This window comes from Muntiacus reevesi, chromosome 9 (genome assembly GCF_963930625.1).
Source record: "Muntiacus reevesi chromosome 9, mMunRee1.1, whole genome shotgun sequence".
Taxonomy (NCBI): Eukaryota; Metazoa; Chordata; class Mammalia; order Artiodactyla; family Cervidae; genus Muntiacus; species Muntiacus reevesi.
Genome location: NC_089257.1, coordinates 70,964,758 through 70,981,792, shown reverse-complemented (window position 1 = coordinate 70,981,792; position 17,035 = coordinate 70,964,758). Strand labels below are relative to the sequence as shown.

General features: G+C 39.3%; 1 protein-coding gene across 1 annotated transcript in view; it reads left to right on the top strand.

The window, feature by feature from the left end:
• Nucleotides 1-9,328, top strand: part of FDX1 (ferredoxin 1) — a 39,515-nt gene extending 30,187 nt beyond the window's left edge. Inside the window, exons 3-4 of the mRNA XM_065944246.1 lie at nt 256-385; nt 6,559-9,328. Of these exons, the coding sequence (XP_065800318.1) occupies nt 256-385; nt 6,559-6,685 (257 nt within the window). The 3' untranslated portion in view covers nt 6,686-9,328. The remainder of the gene's footprint in view (nt 1-255; nt 386-6,558) is intronic.
• Nucleotides 9,329-17,035: the final 7,707 nt, after the last annotated feature.

Genomic DNA, 17,035 nt, shown 5'->3' with positions numbered 1-17,035 from the left:
GGATTTGAATTTTTGAGTCTCCCTCACAGCATCTAACCCATAACCTCTTAAAAGTAATATTTGAAAGTGATTTCCAACTCTGTGTGTGTTGGGTATGGGAAGTTGTCCCTAATTCTCATTATTATTCAGAAATAAAGTCCTACCATTGATGTGTGCTAATGCTGATTTTTAAATTTAGAAATTACTTAATTCCAGTCGATTTTGAATCTTGTTGAATGTAGAGAGAGACGTGTTCAATGTTTGTTGCTTTTGTAGGTGCATGTGAGGGAACCTTGGCTTGTTCTACTTGTCACCTCATCTTTGAACAGCACATATTTGAGAAATTGGAAGCAATCACTGATGATGAGAATGACATGCTTGATCTGGCATATGGACTAACAGATAGGTAAGATTTTCAGACCATTTCTGTTGTAAGAATCATCTGGGAGGGTAAAAGTTTTATTTGTTCATGTGTGTCTCTAACCAGAGACATATAATCTGCATGTGTGTAATAGTGTTCTCCCAGTGTAGACAGACAAGTTGCAAACTTTGAATATCAAATATGTGACATTTCTCCATGTATTCTACAGTTTAACCCTTATGAAACTTTCCTTTTAACAAAAGTAAAAAACAGTTAATTGGAAGTATTAGAAGATAAATTCTGGATCCTAATAAATCTTCTTTCATATATTTTTATTCAAGGAATTAATATTTGTCAGAATTTAATGAGTTGGGATGAAATGTAATGGTATTCTTGAAGGACAGATTTGATAATTGAAAGAAATTATAATGAAAAGTTTTACTTGAGAGAATACAGTTTTTAGAAACTTAATATATAATAGTTTTGTTAAAATGAGTAGTTCTAATTGTACATTGAAGAAGCTCAGATCTTAATCTTGTTATTAATAGAATTATTCTTAAAAGTGGTAAGATTTATAGTAGTAAGTGATATCAAGTGATGCCATTTTTTAAAAAATTATCTAGTCTTTTGGTTTGAGATAAGGAAGATACGGAGTTAATTTAATGTTTCAAAGGGCAAGATAATCAGAGTTTACTTCAGATTGGCTTTGACTTTTAACTTGTTTGGTGGCCCTAATGAAAAAGAGTTTAAAACAATAAAAAAGAATAATAATAAGCTTTATTTCATGTGTATTATGTAATCACCATTTTGTTAGACCCTTGATGTAAACTCTGTAATCCTCACAGAAGTTGTTAATTCATTGGCATTTTTTGTGACTGCCGCCTCCCAGTCTCCCCTCACATCTTCAGGTGCTACATTCTCTGTCAACACCTCCTTTTCTGTTCTAAAGGATAACACACAGAACAGACTCAGTGGTTGTGTTGATTTGGTTCTGGAAATTGTTTCTCTCAGTGTGAGGGCTAAACTGTAGCTAACTGCTTGCTCTTTTATTCAGATAAAATTTATAGGTGCATGTAACGTAATAGTCTGAACGAAAAGAAAAAATGGGAGGAGAGGGAGAGCTACATTTAGGAGAGATGCAGACTGTGAGAAGATGCAAGACCTATTGCAAATGGAAGCTAGCCAAGGATTTTGATAGTAAAATTCAGAAGTTTTAGAACAAAATAATGGAAAGCAAGAAATAGCTTTTATGACATTTTATAGCTGGTATTTTTAAGTGCCCAGAATTTTAGTAGAAATGCTCTGTGGGGAAAGAGTATAATGCTTTTAACAGGTAGGATTTAGAAAGCACTGATAAAATGGAATGAAAATAATTTTGTTCAAAAATGGCAGCTGCATGTAAACTTCTACTTCTAGGGTACTGTATACATCCAAAGATACAAGGAAACTCAGTCTTTAGATCTAGGTTTACTTTAAAATTAAGTTTGATGTAAGTGTCCTTAATTTTTTATTGAAGAGCATTTTAATGTTATTATAGAGTGTACTTAGCCTTGATTAATAATGGACTGATGATCTATTAATAGCAAGAATAAGTTCTGATTAATTTTTTTAATGTATAATTAAAACTATTCATTTTAACATTATTATTATACATTTTTCCTAAAAACTGTATTCTCTCAAGTAGGTAAAACTTTTCATTATAATTTCTTTCAATTATCATATATGTCCTTCAAGAATACCATAAAAAGCATCAAATTTCATCTCAACTCATTAAACTGTGGCAAATATTAATTCCTTGAACAAAAACAGATGAAAGAAGATTTATTAGGATCTAGAACTTATCTTCTAATACTTCCAGTTAATTTTTTTTGCTTTTGTTGAAACTGATGATCCAATATTTCATCATTGTATCTCTAGTGCCTAACTCACAAACGGCATCATCACCAGCTATTTTTGGAATTAATGGTTAATGGATTCAGGAATTACTTGTGAATCTATTTTTGATAGTTGTCATTGCTCCCTGCTACCAGTTTCCGTGGATAACCTACACAGAGGCCTCATTTTCATATTTGTAAAATGGGGATAGTAAAATAGTACCTACCTCATAGGATTGTTGCGTCATGTCAACTAATACATGCACGTGCAGCTCCTTAAATAGTGTCTGGTGGAAAAAGCATTCACTCAATGGTGGTTGTTGGCATTTTAACTATAATAATATTAATTCAAATGCCAGACATTTACTATAATGCCTACAGTCTTAACAAAGATTGTTTCTAACCTTCAGAGTTTGCAGTATTATCACCACTTTATAGAACAGGGCTTAGTTTTCAGAGATTTGCTCAAGGCCACATAGCTGGAGAATGACAGAGCCCTGGTTTGAATCAGTTATATTGGACCCCACAGCCCTTGGTTTCTTACAGTTTGAAGCTGCTTCTTTGCTTTGAAAACCAAACTTTAGAAGTCAAGTTAATACACCTAGTATATTTCCGCTGTCAGGTGTATATGGCAAAGTGGCTGTAGAAAATGTCTTCAAGGTTTGCACAAGTGGGAAATTTTGTGGGGTTAATAATGAAATCAAGGAAGACTTGCTGTCTGGCTTTTCCTCTAGAGGTTCTACACTGGTCCACCTTAGAGCCAAAGACCTTCCAGGAGGAAGCAAGGGAGTGAGAGTGGTCCCAGCACCACTGCCATATCCTCTTGGGTTACAGAACCAAGAGGGGTTCCCTGTGTTCTCCTACACACTTCCGGTTCTTCTGTTACTGTGCTTACTTGATTCTGCCCAATATCACTGACTGCTTTTTCCATCCTTTTCCCCAAGCTCCTTGAAGACTAGCATTACTCTACTTAATTTTATATGAACACCAGGAGTATAACCAACAGTCTTTCTCAGGTCACCAGTCTTTGTCTTGTCTCATTTTCACTTGTCTTGGCTTGGCTTGAAATTGGCTTGCCTCATTTTCTCTTTTGCTGAGAGAGCTTAATGCATAATTGAAGATTGTCAGTTCAGTTCAGTCGCTCAGTCGTGTCTGACTCTGTGAGCCCATGGACTGCAGCACGCCAGGCCTCCCTGTCCATCACCATCTCCTGCAGTTTACTCAAACTCATGTCCATTGAGTCAGTGATGCCATCCAACCATCTCATCCCCTGTCGTCCTCTTCTCCTCCTGCCTTCAATCTTTGCCAGCATCAGTGTCTTTTCTAGTGAGTCAGCTCTGCGCATCAGGTGGCCAAAGTGTTGGAGTTTCAGCTTCAGCATCAGTCCTTCCAATGAATATTCAGTACTGATTTCCTTTAGGATGGACCGGTTGGATCTCCTTGCAGTCCAAGGGACTCTCAAGAATCTTCTCCAACACCATAGTTCAAAAGCATCAATTCTTTGGTGCTCAGCTTTCTTTATCATCCAACTCTTACATCCATACATCCATACATGACTACTGGAAAAACCATAGCTTTGATTAGATGGACCTTTGTTGGCAAAGTAATGTCTCTGCTTTTTAATATGCTGTCCAGGCTGGTCATAACTTTTCTTCCAAAGAGCAAGCGTACGACGTGCAGTGATTTTGGAGCCCAAGAAAATAAAGTCTATCATTGTTTCCACCGTTTCCCGATCTGTTTGCCATGAAGTGATGGGACCAGATGCCATGATCTTAGTTTTCTGAATGTTGAGTTTATGCCAACTTTTTCACCCTCCTCTTTCACTTTCATCAAGAGACTCTTTAGTTCTTCTTCACTTTCTGCCGTAAGGGTAGTGTCATCTGCTTATCTGAGGTTATTGATATTTCTCCCAGCAATCTTGATTCCAGCTTGTGCTTCATCCAGCCTAGTGTTTCTCATGATGTACTCTGCATATAAGTTAAATAAGCAGGGTGACAATATACAGCCTTGACGTACTCCTTTCCCAATTTGGAACCAGTCTGTTGTTTCATGTCCAATTCTAACTGTTGCTTCCTGACCTGCATACAGATTTCTCAAGAGGCAGGTCAGGTGGTCTGGTATTCCCATCTTTAATAATTTTCCAGAGTTTGTTGTGGTCCACACAATCAAAGACTTTGGCATAGTCAGTAAAGGAGAAGTAGATATTTTTCAGGAACTCTCTTGCTTTTTCAATGATCCAATGGATGTTGGCAGTTTGATCTCTGGTTCCTCTGCCTTTTCTAAATCCAGCTTGTACATCTGGAAGTTAACGGTTCATGTACTGTTGAAGCCTGGCTTAGAGAATTTTGAGCATTATTTTACTAGCATGTGAAATGAGTGCATGTGTGTGGTGGTTTGAACATTCTTTGCTCAAGATTGTCAGGGCTGTTTCTAATTCAACAAATAGGGACTACTGGCAGAAAGGGATTTTTTCTATCAGCAGTCAATATTTTCCATGACTGTAGTTTTTCGTTGTTGTTGAGCCACTGTGTTGTGTCTGACTCTTTTTTGACCCCATGAACTGGAGCCAATTTCCTTCTCCTGGAGATCTTCCCAACTGAGGGGTGAAACCTGTCTCCTCCTTTGGCAGGTGGGTTCTTTACTCCTGGGCCAGCAGGGAAGCCCTTGACTGTAGTACTTACTCCCTTTCTGAAACCTCCCAGGGTCCCTCATTGCTCACTAGTGAAAACATGAACCACCCCTTCCTTGGTGTTCAGAGCTGTCCGTGGCCTGACTACCTTGCCAGCCCATCACTCGTCCTGCCCTTGTCTGGCCTGCCTAGCAGCCAAGTCAGAGGCCATATTAACTCAATCGTGCCTTGAACCCCTGTTACCTTTGCCTCAAGTGCCTTTCTCCTTTATCTTTTATTAAATATTAAATCCTACCCAGTCTTCAGGACCCATTAGAAACACATCTCCCCAGCCAGAAGTCAGTGCTTTCTCCTCAGACCTTTCAGCTTTCTCTCTCATGGCATTTGTCACAGTCTCACATGTTAATTACCTGCAAATGTGTCTCAGCTCTTCTATTTGATTTAAAGTTCATGCCTTAATACTGATATTAGCAACCAATCCTTACAGCAGTCCTGTGAGGAACCCACTTATTATCCATCCTTAGAATGACATTAGGAAACTAATATTTGTCAGGATTAAGAAAGTTCCCTGTGAACACGTCATATTCAGTGCTGGATTTGGACCACTGGTCTGTTTGGTTCTAACCCCCATGCTGCCTCCTCATGGCGTCCCTGGTGCCTGGCCTGTAAAAGGTGTTCAGTAAGGATCGAGGTGAATTGCTCTTCTTTGCAAACCCACTGACATTTAGTTCTGTCCCTTTAGATGCTCAACAGGTGCTTGATGACTATGTTGATGAAACCAAGACCTGCATATCACATTCCATCAAATTTTTTGAAGGCAGTTGGAGTATGAGACAAATATAGTATTTATTTTTATGTGCCATTAAGAAAGAAAAAGCTCTGCTAATTAAAATATGGTGTAAAATGATCTTATAACTTAACATTTTATACTTATTGAAAGATCTGTTTATGCTTATATTTAGAGCTACATAGACGTAGATTTGTACATCACTGTTTAAGATTCCTTTTTAAACATAAAATTGGTCATAATTCTGTGAAAAAAATGGAATTACAGTTATTCTTCCAGTGGTAAATATTTACTTTCCTTTTATCAATTTACACTATTTCTGTATTTTTTATTTTTTTGTAGTCTTTTTTTCTATAAATTATTTTTATTTGAAGGATAATTGCTTTACAGTATTGTTACTGGTTTCTGGCAAACATCAACATGAATCAGCCATAGTGTAATCTTTTTGGGCTGGAATTACTTTGAATGGTAATGAAATTCATACATAGTATTAATATATTTCCCATAACTCAGTTGAAAGGATGGCTCCCTCTGATGTGCCTATCACCTCCCAGTGTAGTTGTGACTGTGAAGTAATTATTCTCTTGGCATTGCTAAAACCTCAGTTCTCTTCTCCACTGTTGGGTCTTCTCATCGTTTCATTGCTTGTCATTCCTGTCACCAAAAAGTAGTAGTTCTGATGAAACAATTAGTAAAATATAAAAGCTAGAGATTAAAATAAAACTTTGACATATCAAACTTTTTGTTTTCATGTTTACATTCAGTTATCCTCTAGTTGAAAGGGCTGGATGTATCTTTTTTGACTTAATGAAAACTTAAAAGATAGATAAATCCAATGTTCTGGGTAAGAAAAGATCCTACTAACTGCATTGCCTTGTGAATAAGATAGACTTAATACTAAACCGCACCTTCCCCCTTTTTTATACAGATCGCGGCTGGGCTGTCAGATCTGCTTGACAAAGGCTATGGACAATATGACCGTTCGAGTACCCGATGCCGTGTCTGATGCCAGAGAGTCCATTGATGTGGGCATGAACTCCTCAAAGATAGAATAAATAGGAATGTTTTCACAACATTTTACCTATTTTTATAATTATTATTTCTTAATGTAATTAAATGAGAACATGGATGAATGGATTTATTATTATGACTAGATTTACTACTTAATTCATCTGATATAACTGCTGAATTTTGTAGTTCTGAAAGTATGCCATCTTTATTTTGATTAAATTATAAAAACAATTATTAGAAAGTAGTTAATCTGATAAAACCTTATATATTTTACCTGTGTTTGATCAGCAACATAAATCTTAGCCTGCTTACCTATAGGTAAGTAGGTTAAAAAAAAGGGTGTCATTATCTCTCTTGGATGTGGGTGGAGGCAGAGATGTAAGACGGCTTGTCTAGGATCAGACTGCAAATTAGAAGGTCAGTACTAGAACTGTACATGTTTAGGTTGAAACTGGGGAAATTAGGGATATCTTATTTAAAGTCTGAGCACAGATAATAAAGCACTGTCAAAGATGTTTGGTCTCAATTCTGACTGAGCTGGAGGAGTAAACTAAAAATTAGATGTGTGTGTTGTTGTTTTTTTTTTTAATCCTGATCAGAATGGTCTGTCTTTGTAATCTTTAAAAAGTAATGCTGATTTATAAATCTCTCCCTGTGACAGAACGGATATCTTATGGGTTAGGTTTTCTCTGTCCTAAGGAGGGAATGAGTGGGCTACCATCCCCTCGGCCAGGACAGAGCCGTGTGGTATGCAGCGAGCATGCAGGCAGGGTCCTGGGGGTGGGGGGCTTGAGCCCCCTCAGATCACCATCCATGCAGGGCAGACATTTGTATTTTATCTTTACTGTGAATAAACTGATAAATGATAATAAAGGGATATGAAGTATGCTCTTGCAAGTATAATGAAATAGTAACTAGTTTGGACTAAAGGGGAAGGGCAGAAAAAAATTAGTGCAAAGTGAATTGTAAAGTTGAGTTAGCTTCAAGTACATCTGTGCACTTTGAGCATTAGAAGCCAGGTACTAGAATCATCTGAAGGCTTATGATTCCCTCATGTGACTTGCAAGTTGATGCTGGTGTCTGCTGGGGATCTAACAGTGGCCATTGACTGAACACGTATGTACAGTCCCTTCGTGTGAGCTGGGTGTCCTTACATCGGGGTAGGTGGTTTCTGAGAGCCAGTGCCCTAAGAGGGCATGTAAGCATGCTAGGCAGAAGCTGATAAAGTCATGGAGTATTGCTTTTGCTTGTTTGTTTCATTAGAAGTGAGACACCAAGTTTGACCCATCATTTGCGTTGTGGGATGTCAGAGAATTTGCAGACAACATTTTTAAGTCATCACAGTAACATTACTTTCAGATTAATTTACTAGTACTTCATTGCCTGTGAAGATTAGCCTTTTAATTAACAGTGTTCTAAACTTTTTAAGAGGGACTAGGTTTTACTCTTGGATTGTGTTTCAAAAGATTCTTATGTCTCCTTTATTATGATGGTGCATTTGTTTTATTCTGACTCCTCACAGTTTTCTTCTCAATGGTTAAAATCCAGGAGAAGAAAGATAGGCTTCCTTGCAAAGCTGGGTAATTTTTAGTTTACGTTTCTCTGTCACTTTGCCATCAAGAAATGCATCTTCCTTTGGCACAGTACTCTGTATAATTGTTGGTTACGTGCTAATACTTAATGTTGCGTTTGGTTTTCACAGATAAAACCATCCTGTAATTATGGAAGTAATTCAGAACTGCTGAATTTGTTTTTTTAAGTGAACAATTCTAAGAATTTCCAAAACCTTTTGCTTAAGTTTCACTGTGAAAAATACTGTCAAATTTTTGTCTTAAAGGACAACTTTCCTCCTTTTTAAATAACTACTTAAGTATCACATGGTGATCGATGTGGTTTTTGTGGTCATTAAGCAATAGAACAGTTACATTTCACTTGGAACAATGTTTTCTGAGGTTAATTTAGATTCAGTATATGTTTTCCCATTTTTTTCTTTTTCTTCCTTTTTTACAGCTCTTATAATTGCTTTTCCTTTTTTTAAGCTACTTGAAATTTTGTGGTAAATCACATTTTGGGATCAGAATTTCTTTGATGACTTTCTTATTTGTAGGATAATATCACTATAAATAAAATAAACAAAATAATTGTATGTGTATTCCTAAAAACAGCCCTTGAAAATTTATTCTAAGTGTGAACCATTCATAGATATTCAGAAATTACATATAGACTTTGTTTCTTGTTGGAACAGTTTTGAAGAACAGAAGCATGGTCTTTGTGGAGCAGCAGCAGGCTCCCTTTAACATGTCAGCACGTCACATGACATCAGGTTATTCTTATCAGGTTTTCTTCTGTTTCAAAGTGACTAGAAGCTGAAAAATTAGACAGCCAGCTGGCAGAAGGAAGACATAATCACCAGCAGACAGAAATAAATGTGGCTGTGACAACAGAAACAGGAAGTTAGAAGATAATTTAAGTCTACCCGAAGCAACTTGAGAAGTTGATGGGAAAGGTGTTTACAGTGAGAGGTGTTACTACTGTAGAAACTGTTAGTAATAAATCACCTAATCAATGCCCTATTCCTCTTCCCTTTTGAATCCCATTTGCTTATCTTATTATCTGGATGTATTTGGTCATTTAATTTTTAGACTTGATTAGATAATAAAGCCATTGTGCCTTTCTGGCTCCCCTTCTCCGTTTGTCTGTTGGCTGCTTCTGGAGTAAGGACTCCGTTGTGCTCAGCTTGGCCGGTTCTGATGGTTTAGCGCACAGTAGGTACACAGTGGGCCACCCTGGTGCCAAGGGGTAAAGAATCTGCCTGCAGTGCAGAAGCTGCAGATTCGGTCCCCGGGTTGGGAAGATCCCCTGGAGAAGGAAATGGCAACCCTCTCTAGTATTTTTCTGTGGGAATTCCCATGCACAGAGGAGCCTGGCAGGCTACAGTCCATTGGAGTTGCAAAAGAGTCAGATGTGACTCAGCGACTAAACAACAAGGTATACAACACATAGGTGAATTGATCAAAACCTGCTCTTACAAGGAGTGTGCTTCTGACACTTTGCTCTTCAGCAGTCACCTGTTACCGGTGGGATTACATGAGCCCAGTATAGTCCTTATATTGTGCCTGCATCCTAACTCCAACTTAACAGGAGTCAGATACATAGGAGTATTTTCTTGAGAGGTCAGATAATCTACATTATATTTATGGTATTCAACTTGTGATCTTTTTTTTAACTGAAGTGTAGTTCATGTACTATATTATGTAAGTTACAGGTGTACACTGTAGTGATTCACAGTTTTTAAAGCTTATGGTCATTTATAATTAAAATGCTGGCTATATTCCCTGTGTTGTACAGTGTATCCTTGTAGCTTATATGTAACAGTTTTGTACTGTTTGACCCCCTAGCCTTATATTGTCCTCCTCCTTCCCTCCACTGGTAACCACTAGTTTGTTTTTTTATATCTGTGAATGTTTCTTTTTTGTTATGTTCACTAGTTTGTTTTGTTTTTTAGGTTCCACATATAAATAATATCATACAGTGTTTAACTTATTTCACTTAGCATAATGCTCTCCAAGTCCATCCATGTTGTTGTAAATGGCAAAATTTGACTTAAATCATTACAGTATTTTTTGGATCTGTCTGCTAAAGCAAAGGAAACAGAGGCAAAAAATAAACTTACAGGACCTAATTAAACTTAAAAGCTTTTGCACAGCAGAGGAAAACATTGGCAAAATGAAAATACAACCTACTGAAAGAGAGAAAATATGTGTAAATGATATGACTGATAAGGGGTTAATATCCAAAACACATAAACATTCTCTACACATCACATCACAAAAACAACCCAGTTAAAAATGAGTGGAAAACATGGGTAGGCATTTTTCCAAGGAGAACAGGCAGATGGCCAACTGACACATGGAAAGGTGCTCAGCATTGTTAATTATCAGGGAGATGCAAATCAAAACCGCAGGGAGGTACTACTTCACACCTGTCAGAATGTTGATGATCAAGAACACAATATTTTCAAGGATGTGGAGAAAAGGGTACCCTTGTACACTGTTGGTGGGAATGTAAATTGATGCAGTCACTGGAAAACAATATGGAGCTTTCTCAGAAAAGTAGAAGCAAAACTACCTTATGTTCCAGTAGCCCCACTCCTGGGCATATACCTGGAAAAGATGAAAACTCTTAATTCAAAGAGATTCGTGTACCTCAATGTTCAGAACAGCATTATTTATAATAGCCGAAGTATGGAAGCAACGTAAATGCGCATGAACAAATGAATGGATAAGGAAGATTTGTATGTACACAGTGGAATGCTACTCAGCCATGAAAAGAATGAAGTTTTTTTTTTTTTTTTTTTTAACGTTTTCGCTGAAACAGTTTTGAATCAGGTGAATCCAGATCCCTCTGCTGGTCTTAGATTTCATTGGTTTTTGAAGTCTGAGTGTTGAGGTCCTATAGGTGGTACATGGACTCCATTCCCTTGAATCATGTGACACTTAGCACCACGCCTGCAGATCAGTGGCGCTTCATCTTGGAGAGTGTCTGACATCCTGTAATTTTTTTCACCACACTGCTTCGTGTGCATAACTTCCCCGGCCAGGAACTGAACCTGCACCCCCTGCAGTGGAAGCTCAGAGTAGTGACCACTGGACCACCAGGAAAGCCCTGGCGTCCTGTATTTATGGTTGCCTTCAGTGACTTATCATCAGCATTGGGTTTTCCATCGGTTCTGATGAGCATTCTTCAGGGCTGTGGAAAAGGAATAGGAAATCAGAATCTCCCCAGACCAAGCAAGCAAAGACATAGAAAAGAACTCAGTGGTTTTGTTTTAATGTTCTTTTTTTGTTGTTTAGTCACTAAGTCATGTCAGACTCTTGTGACCTCATGGACTGTCCATGGGATTTTCCAGGCTAGAATGCTGCAGTGGGTTGCCATTTCCTTCTCCAGGGGATCTTCCTGACCCAAGAATTGAAGCAGAGCTTGTGCTATGTCTTCTGCCTTGCAGGCAAGTTCTTTACTGCTGAGCCACCGGGGAAGCCCCTAATGTTCTTTAATGAGAGCCTTATTTTGTTCTGTAACAGAAGTCCAAAGTCTGAATGAGCCTTAGAGAGACAGCAAAGTAAGCTGTCTTACATAACGCAAGAAAAGCACCGCAGAAGTTATTGTTTGAAAGCCTGGTATTACTGTTTTTAAGAAATTATCTAAATCTTGGAAATAAAGCAGAAAGATTACTGCAGGTCACTTTAGAGTTGTTCTTAGAGGGTTGTCTAACTGGGCCACCCAAGGATCGTCTGAAGTTCTAGGGCAAGGGAGTTGGCAAAGTATCCTGTGGGTCGAATCAAGCCCATCCCCTGTTTTATGTAAGTAATATGGCAGCATAGCCACGCTCATTCATTATTCATTGCCTGTAGCTGCTTTGATGCCACAACAACAGTTGAGTAGTTGTGACAGGAACCAAATGGCCTAGAACACCTGAAGCGTATGTATATATTTGCTGTCTGGCCCTGCACAGAGAAAACTTGCTGACCCCTGCTCCAGAGGAGGTAGCTAACTTGGTACTTACTGTTGACTAGGACCCAGTCCCTCTAGAGTTAGATGTGAGATAATTTAGAGAAGACTGGTAAGTTGCGAAGGATCCGTTTGGTAAGAAAGGTAACTAAGAGTTACGGTTTTCTTGCCTTGTAAGGCATCCAGGTTGGATCTGTCTCTGCAGTCTTAAAATAGCATTCTGTTTTCTCTCTGCGCGCACACACGTGTGTGTTTGTGTATCCGTTTCTCATGCCTTTCTTTGGACCAACCTTGTCATTCTGCTATCTCCTTGCTAATGAGTTAAATCTTTGACCTGTGGTCACTTATACCTTTGCATGAGAGTTTTTTATAATTTGTAGAAAATTGTACAGTGTCCACTTGAGGCCTGGCTATGCCTCCTCATGGATGCTCCATCTTGAGGTAGTCACTTAACCCTGCGGAATCTCTGGTTACATATCTGTTAAGTAGAGATGATAATACCCATACTTGAACCAAGCTACTTTTTCATCTGTATGATAGTATCTGCTGGACACAGTAATTATTTAAGATGATGCATATAAACATTTTCTGTTAACTGTAAAACACTTTGTGATTGTTGGTTGCTTCTTGACAAAATCTAACCCTTAGATATTAAAACATGGAATTCCTGTTACATATGAATTGCAAACTGAGACTTGATTCTTTGACTTTTATATTCAGAATGTTATTTTTGAAAAGCAAATGTGCAAAGGGATTAATCTTAAGCCTACTACCTGTCTGATGAATGCACTAAAAATTGCTTTATTATAGTGCTTTGTTATTTTATGTTAGACATATTCCATTGACAACCACATATGCTAAATTCTCAAGTAGTAGTTATGAGTTGAAAATTTCTAGGCTATAATAACTACAAAAGGAAGCAAATAAGATAATACAACTGTGTCTGAACTGGAAATAACTGCCTTTTTATTGAAAGAAAAAGCAAGGAGCAACTTTCAATAAAAGTGAAACAAGCGAGGGCCCCGTTGCTGAAAAATGAAAGAATAACTTGTTTACTTTTTAGAGCAATGTCAGTTCTTTCAAACCACACATTTATTCATATACTAAAATATTAATACAAATTGCTATATGGAAACCTGTTTTTTTTTTTTTTTAGTGGAAACCTGTTTTGAAAAGAATAGCAGCACTGCTGTGATCAGCTTACTTCCTTCCCCCTAAACTGAGATAGACATATGAGTTTTAATTTAGTTTTAAAATCAACTCAAAAAATTTTTATACATTTCTTGACACCCCAGATTTTTTAAAGCATGATCATTGCTCATGATAAGGTTAATCATTCAGTCTTTTATTTGTTATGTTCCAAATGCCTTGAGAGGAGTATCTGACATGTAGTAGGCGGTCACTAAATATTGGTTGAATTTATTGAATGAAACTCCTATGAAAAGACGCACTTCCTTTGCCCACCACTGTGCTCTGAAAGGTTTCAGGGGTAAAGTGGGAGGGGCTCGAGAGGAGAAAATCTCAGGTTAGGGGTTTGTATTAAGTGAGTGTGATTATGTTAAACAAGTTCACTAAACTAAAGGAAAGCAAAAAGTTTATATACTATCAACAGCTTTCAGGGTTAAAATCTTGGGGTATAGCTGTTCTCGGGGCTTCCCTGGTGTCTCGGCGTAAACAATCTGCCTGCCACTGCAGGAGGTGCAAGAGACTCAGGTTCAATCCCTGGGTCGGGAAGATCCCCTGGAGGGAGGGCATGGCAAGCCACTCCAGTATTCTTGCCTGGGGAATCCCAAGGACAGAGGAGCCTGGAGGGCTACAGTCCATAGAGTTGCATCGAGTCAGACATGACTGAGTGTATAGACACATAGTGATCACCAGGATGATGAGGAGACAAACTCTCAAGTGTTTTTAGTCTGTATTACTCTTGCCAGACGGTTGAACTCTTCAGAAGGACAAGATGGTTATTTCTTTTAAGGATGCTGCCAGAATTTACAAAGCTGGAACTGTTCCTATACCCAACAGTGGAGTGGACGTACTTTGACCTGGCCCCCAGCTCTATCAGCTTCTAGCGTCTGGGGTATCCTACCTGGTGATCACACCTTCAGGAGATGGAGGCTTCTTCCTGTAGAGGACAGCGTAGTAAGAAACTGAGTCCCTTGACTTTTTCCTGCCTCTACCAGGGACTAAACTGTCTAACTGTTGTACCAGCTCTCAGGCTGGTTATGTTTGTGTAGTCATGCATGACAACCCAGTCCAGTATCCTTGCCTGGAGAATCCCATGGGGAGAGTCGTCTGGCGGGCTGCCGTCCCTGGGGTCACAAAGAGTCAGATGTGGCTGAGTAACTTTCAGTTCACTTCATGTTCATACTTGGAGCCCTTCCTTCCAAAGCCGCCATGAAACCCCATCCTGGGTGGGTGAGAGCCTCATCTTGATGTGGTTAATGTGCACACCTCAAAACAACCATCATCAGACAGAATTCATGCCGAGCAGCGGGATGACAGAGCTTATCACAAGATATTAGATTGCAAAACCACGTGTTGGCACTCATGTGTCCCCACTATTACACAATTTTTTTTTTTTATGCCACAAGTCCAGTTTTGTGGGCTGACTGCAGCCTTCCAAGCTAAAAGCTGTTTGGAGAGCAAAGGACAAACTGAACAGGAAAGAAAGCCAGCGGTCATCACCTAATGCCAGTGCACAGAAAAGTTTAAAAGTACTTCAAAATGTTTGATACCAAAGAGCAAAACCATCTGGGTGAAGCGTCCCCTTGCTCTTATTTTCTGTAGGGGTATTAATTCTGAACTGGAAAACGCTCACCCTGTCCAAGTTAACATACTTGGTACTTAACACCTCATCCCAAACCCCTAAGCATGTAAATTCTAATTAGTAATAAAATTTAGAAGTGCATGGCTTCTAATGCTTTTTTTTTTTAAACATTTGACCATGAGGCTTGAGAAGGAGAGGAAACCCTCCCTGTCCCACTCACACTTTCTGCCAAGATACTAATTCCGTTCTAGTTCCTCCTCCTGCTACCTCTGTCCTGCCCCTCTCCACTTAGGTCTTTTTTTTTTTTTTGGCTTCTAAACAAGAGAAATTTATTTCTCACAATCTGGAGGCTGAAAGTCTGAGATCAAGGTGCCAGCATGATCAGGTTCTGGCGAGAGCTCTCTTGAGAGCTGCAGACTCCCAGCTTCTCATCGTGTCCTCACCTGGAGGAGAGCAGAGAGAGAAAGCAAGCTCTCTCAACTTTTTTTTTTTATTAGAGTATAATTGCTTTATAATGCTGTGTTACTTTGCTGGACAGTGAAGTGCATCAGCTCTGTGTGTGTATATGTCGCCTCCCTCTTGAACCTCCCCCACCGTCCCACCCGTCCAGGTATCACAGAGCGCCAGGCTGAGCTCCCTGTTCCACACAGAAGCTTCCCGCTGAATCGTCCACAGCGGTGTTTATGTGTCAGTCCTGCTTTCCCGGGCTTCCCTGGTGTCTCAGCAGTAAAGCATCTGCCTGCAATGCAGGAGACAGTCTGCAATATAGGAGACATAGGTTCGATCCGGGTCAGGAAGATCCCCTGGAGAAGGAAGTGGCAAGTCACTCCAGTATTCTTGCCTGGGAGATCCCATGGGCAGAGGAGCCTAACAGACTGCAGTCCATGGAGTCGCAAAGAGTCAGACACGACTTAGCGACTAAACCACCATCACCATCACTTTTCCTAATTCGTCTCACCCTCTCCTTCCTCCACCATGTCCACGTGTCTGTCCTGTATATTTGCATCATTATTCCTCCCTGGAAATAGGTCCTTCTGTACCATTTTCCTAGATCCATACATATGCATTAATATATTTGTTTTTCTCTTCCTGACTTACCACTCTTTAAGATAGATCCTAGGTCCATCATACCACCACAAATGACCTAATTCCGTTCTTTTTGTGGTTGTCTTATTATTTTAATCAGCTCCGTAAACCCTTCTGATCCATCAGGGTGCTTTGCCTGCCCTGACTCCTACCTGACCCTACCTTGTCTATTTCTTCCTTTCTGTTAATGCCCATTATGTCCTCCTTACCATGGTATCGTCCACATCTAACCCAATAATAGCACCGAGGACTTGGCCAGAGAGTACCCACACAGAGAGTGTGGGTAACACTCATTAGTCTTGAAGGAATTTTTCAATTTGATCACCTGATAAACCTAGATGGAGATGGGCTATGATCTTGACGAAGGTTAAGACATCTAAGAATGTTTAGGGTCCACTGCTGAAGACTCAGAAGTCACCTGTAGGATCCCAGGCAGGGACTGGCACGTGACATCATGGAGGAAGACAGGGCGGTGGTGGCAGCTGCTATTTCACTCCAGCCAGTTGTTGCGACATAGGAAGGCAGATGAGTATTTTTAGATTATTTTCTCCAAAAAAAGCTGGGACCCATATTGTCACGTGAAATCTCCTGATTGTGATATTTTTGCATGGATTTTAAGTTGTTTTAGCTTTTGTTTTTAATATTACATAAGATGAGTAAAACAGCATTGAGCAGATAAAGTGGCTGCCACCTTGCAACCTCTGGTGTAGAGAATCCCTGAGAAGTGAGTTGGTTGAGTCATTATTAGGACTTTCATGACACTCAGAAGGCTCTGAAATGTCAACATGGGTCTTTTTCAACAAATCTGATTTTCGAGAAGCCTCAAAGTTGATTCACTTGCTTCTCTGGTTTTAGGAGGCTCAACAGACGGAGTGAGCCTGTAGGTTGACCGTGTACTTTAGTGGATCACCCAGCCTCTCTAGGCATTTTGCCTAATTCTATTAATAAGAAAGCCTCTAGGCCAGGGGTTCCCAACCTCTGGAATCTAATGCCTGATGATCTGCAGTGGAGCTAACATAATAACAATAGAAGC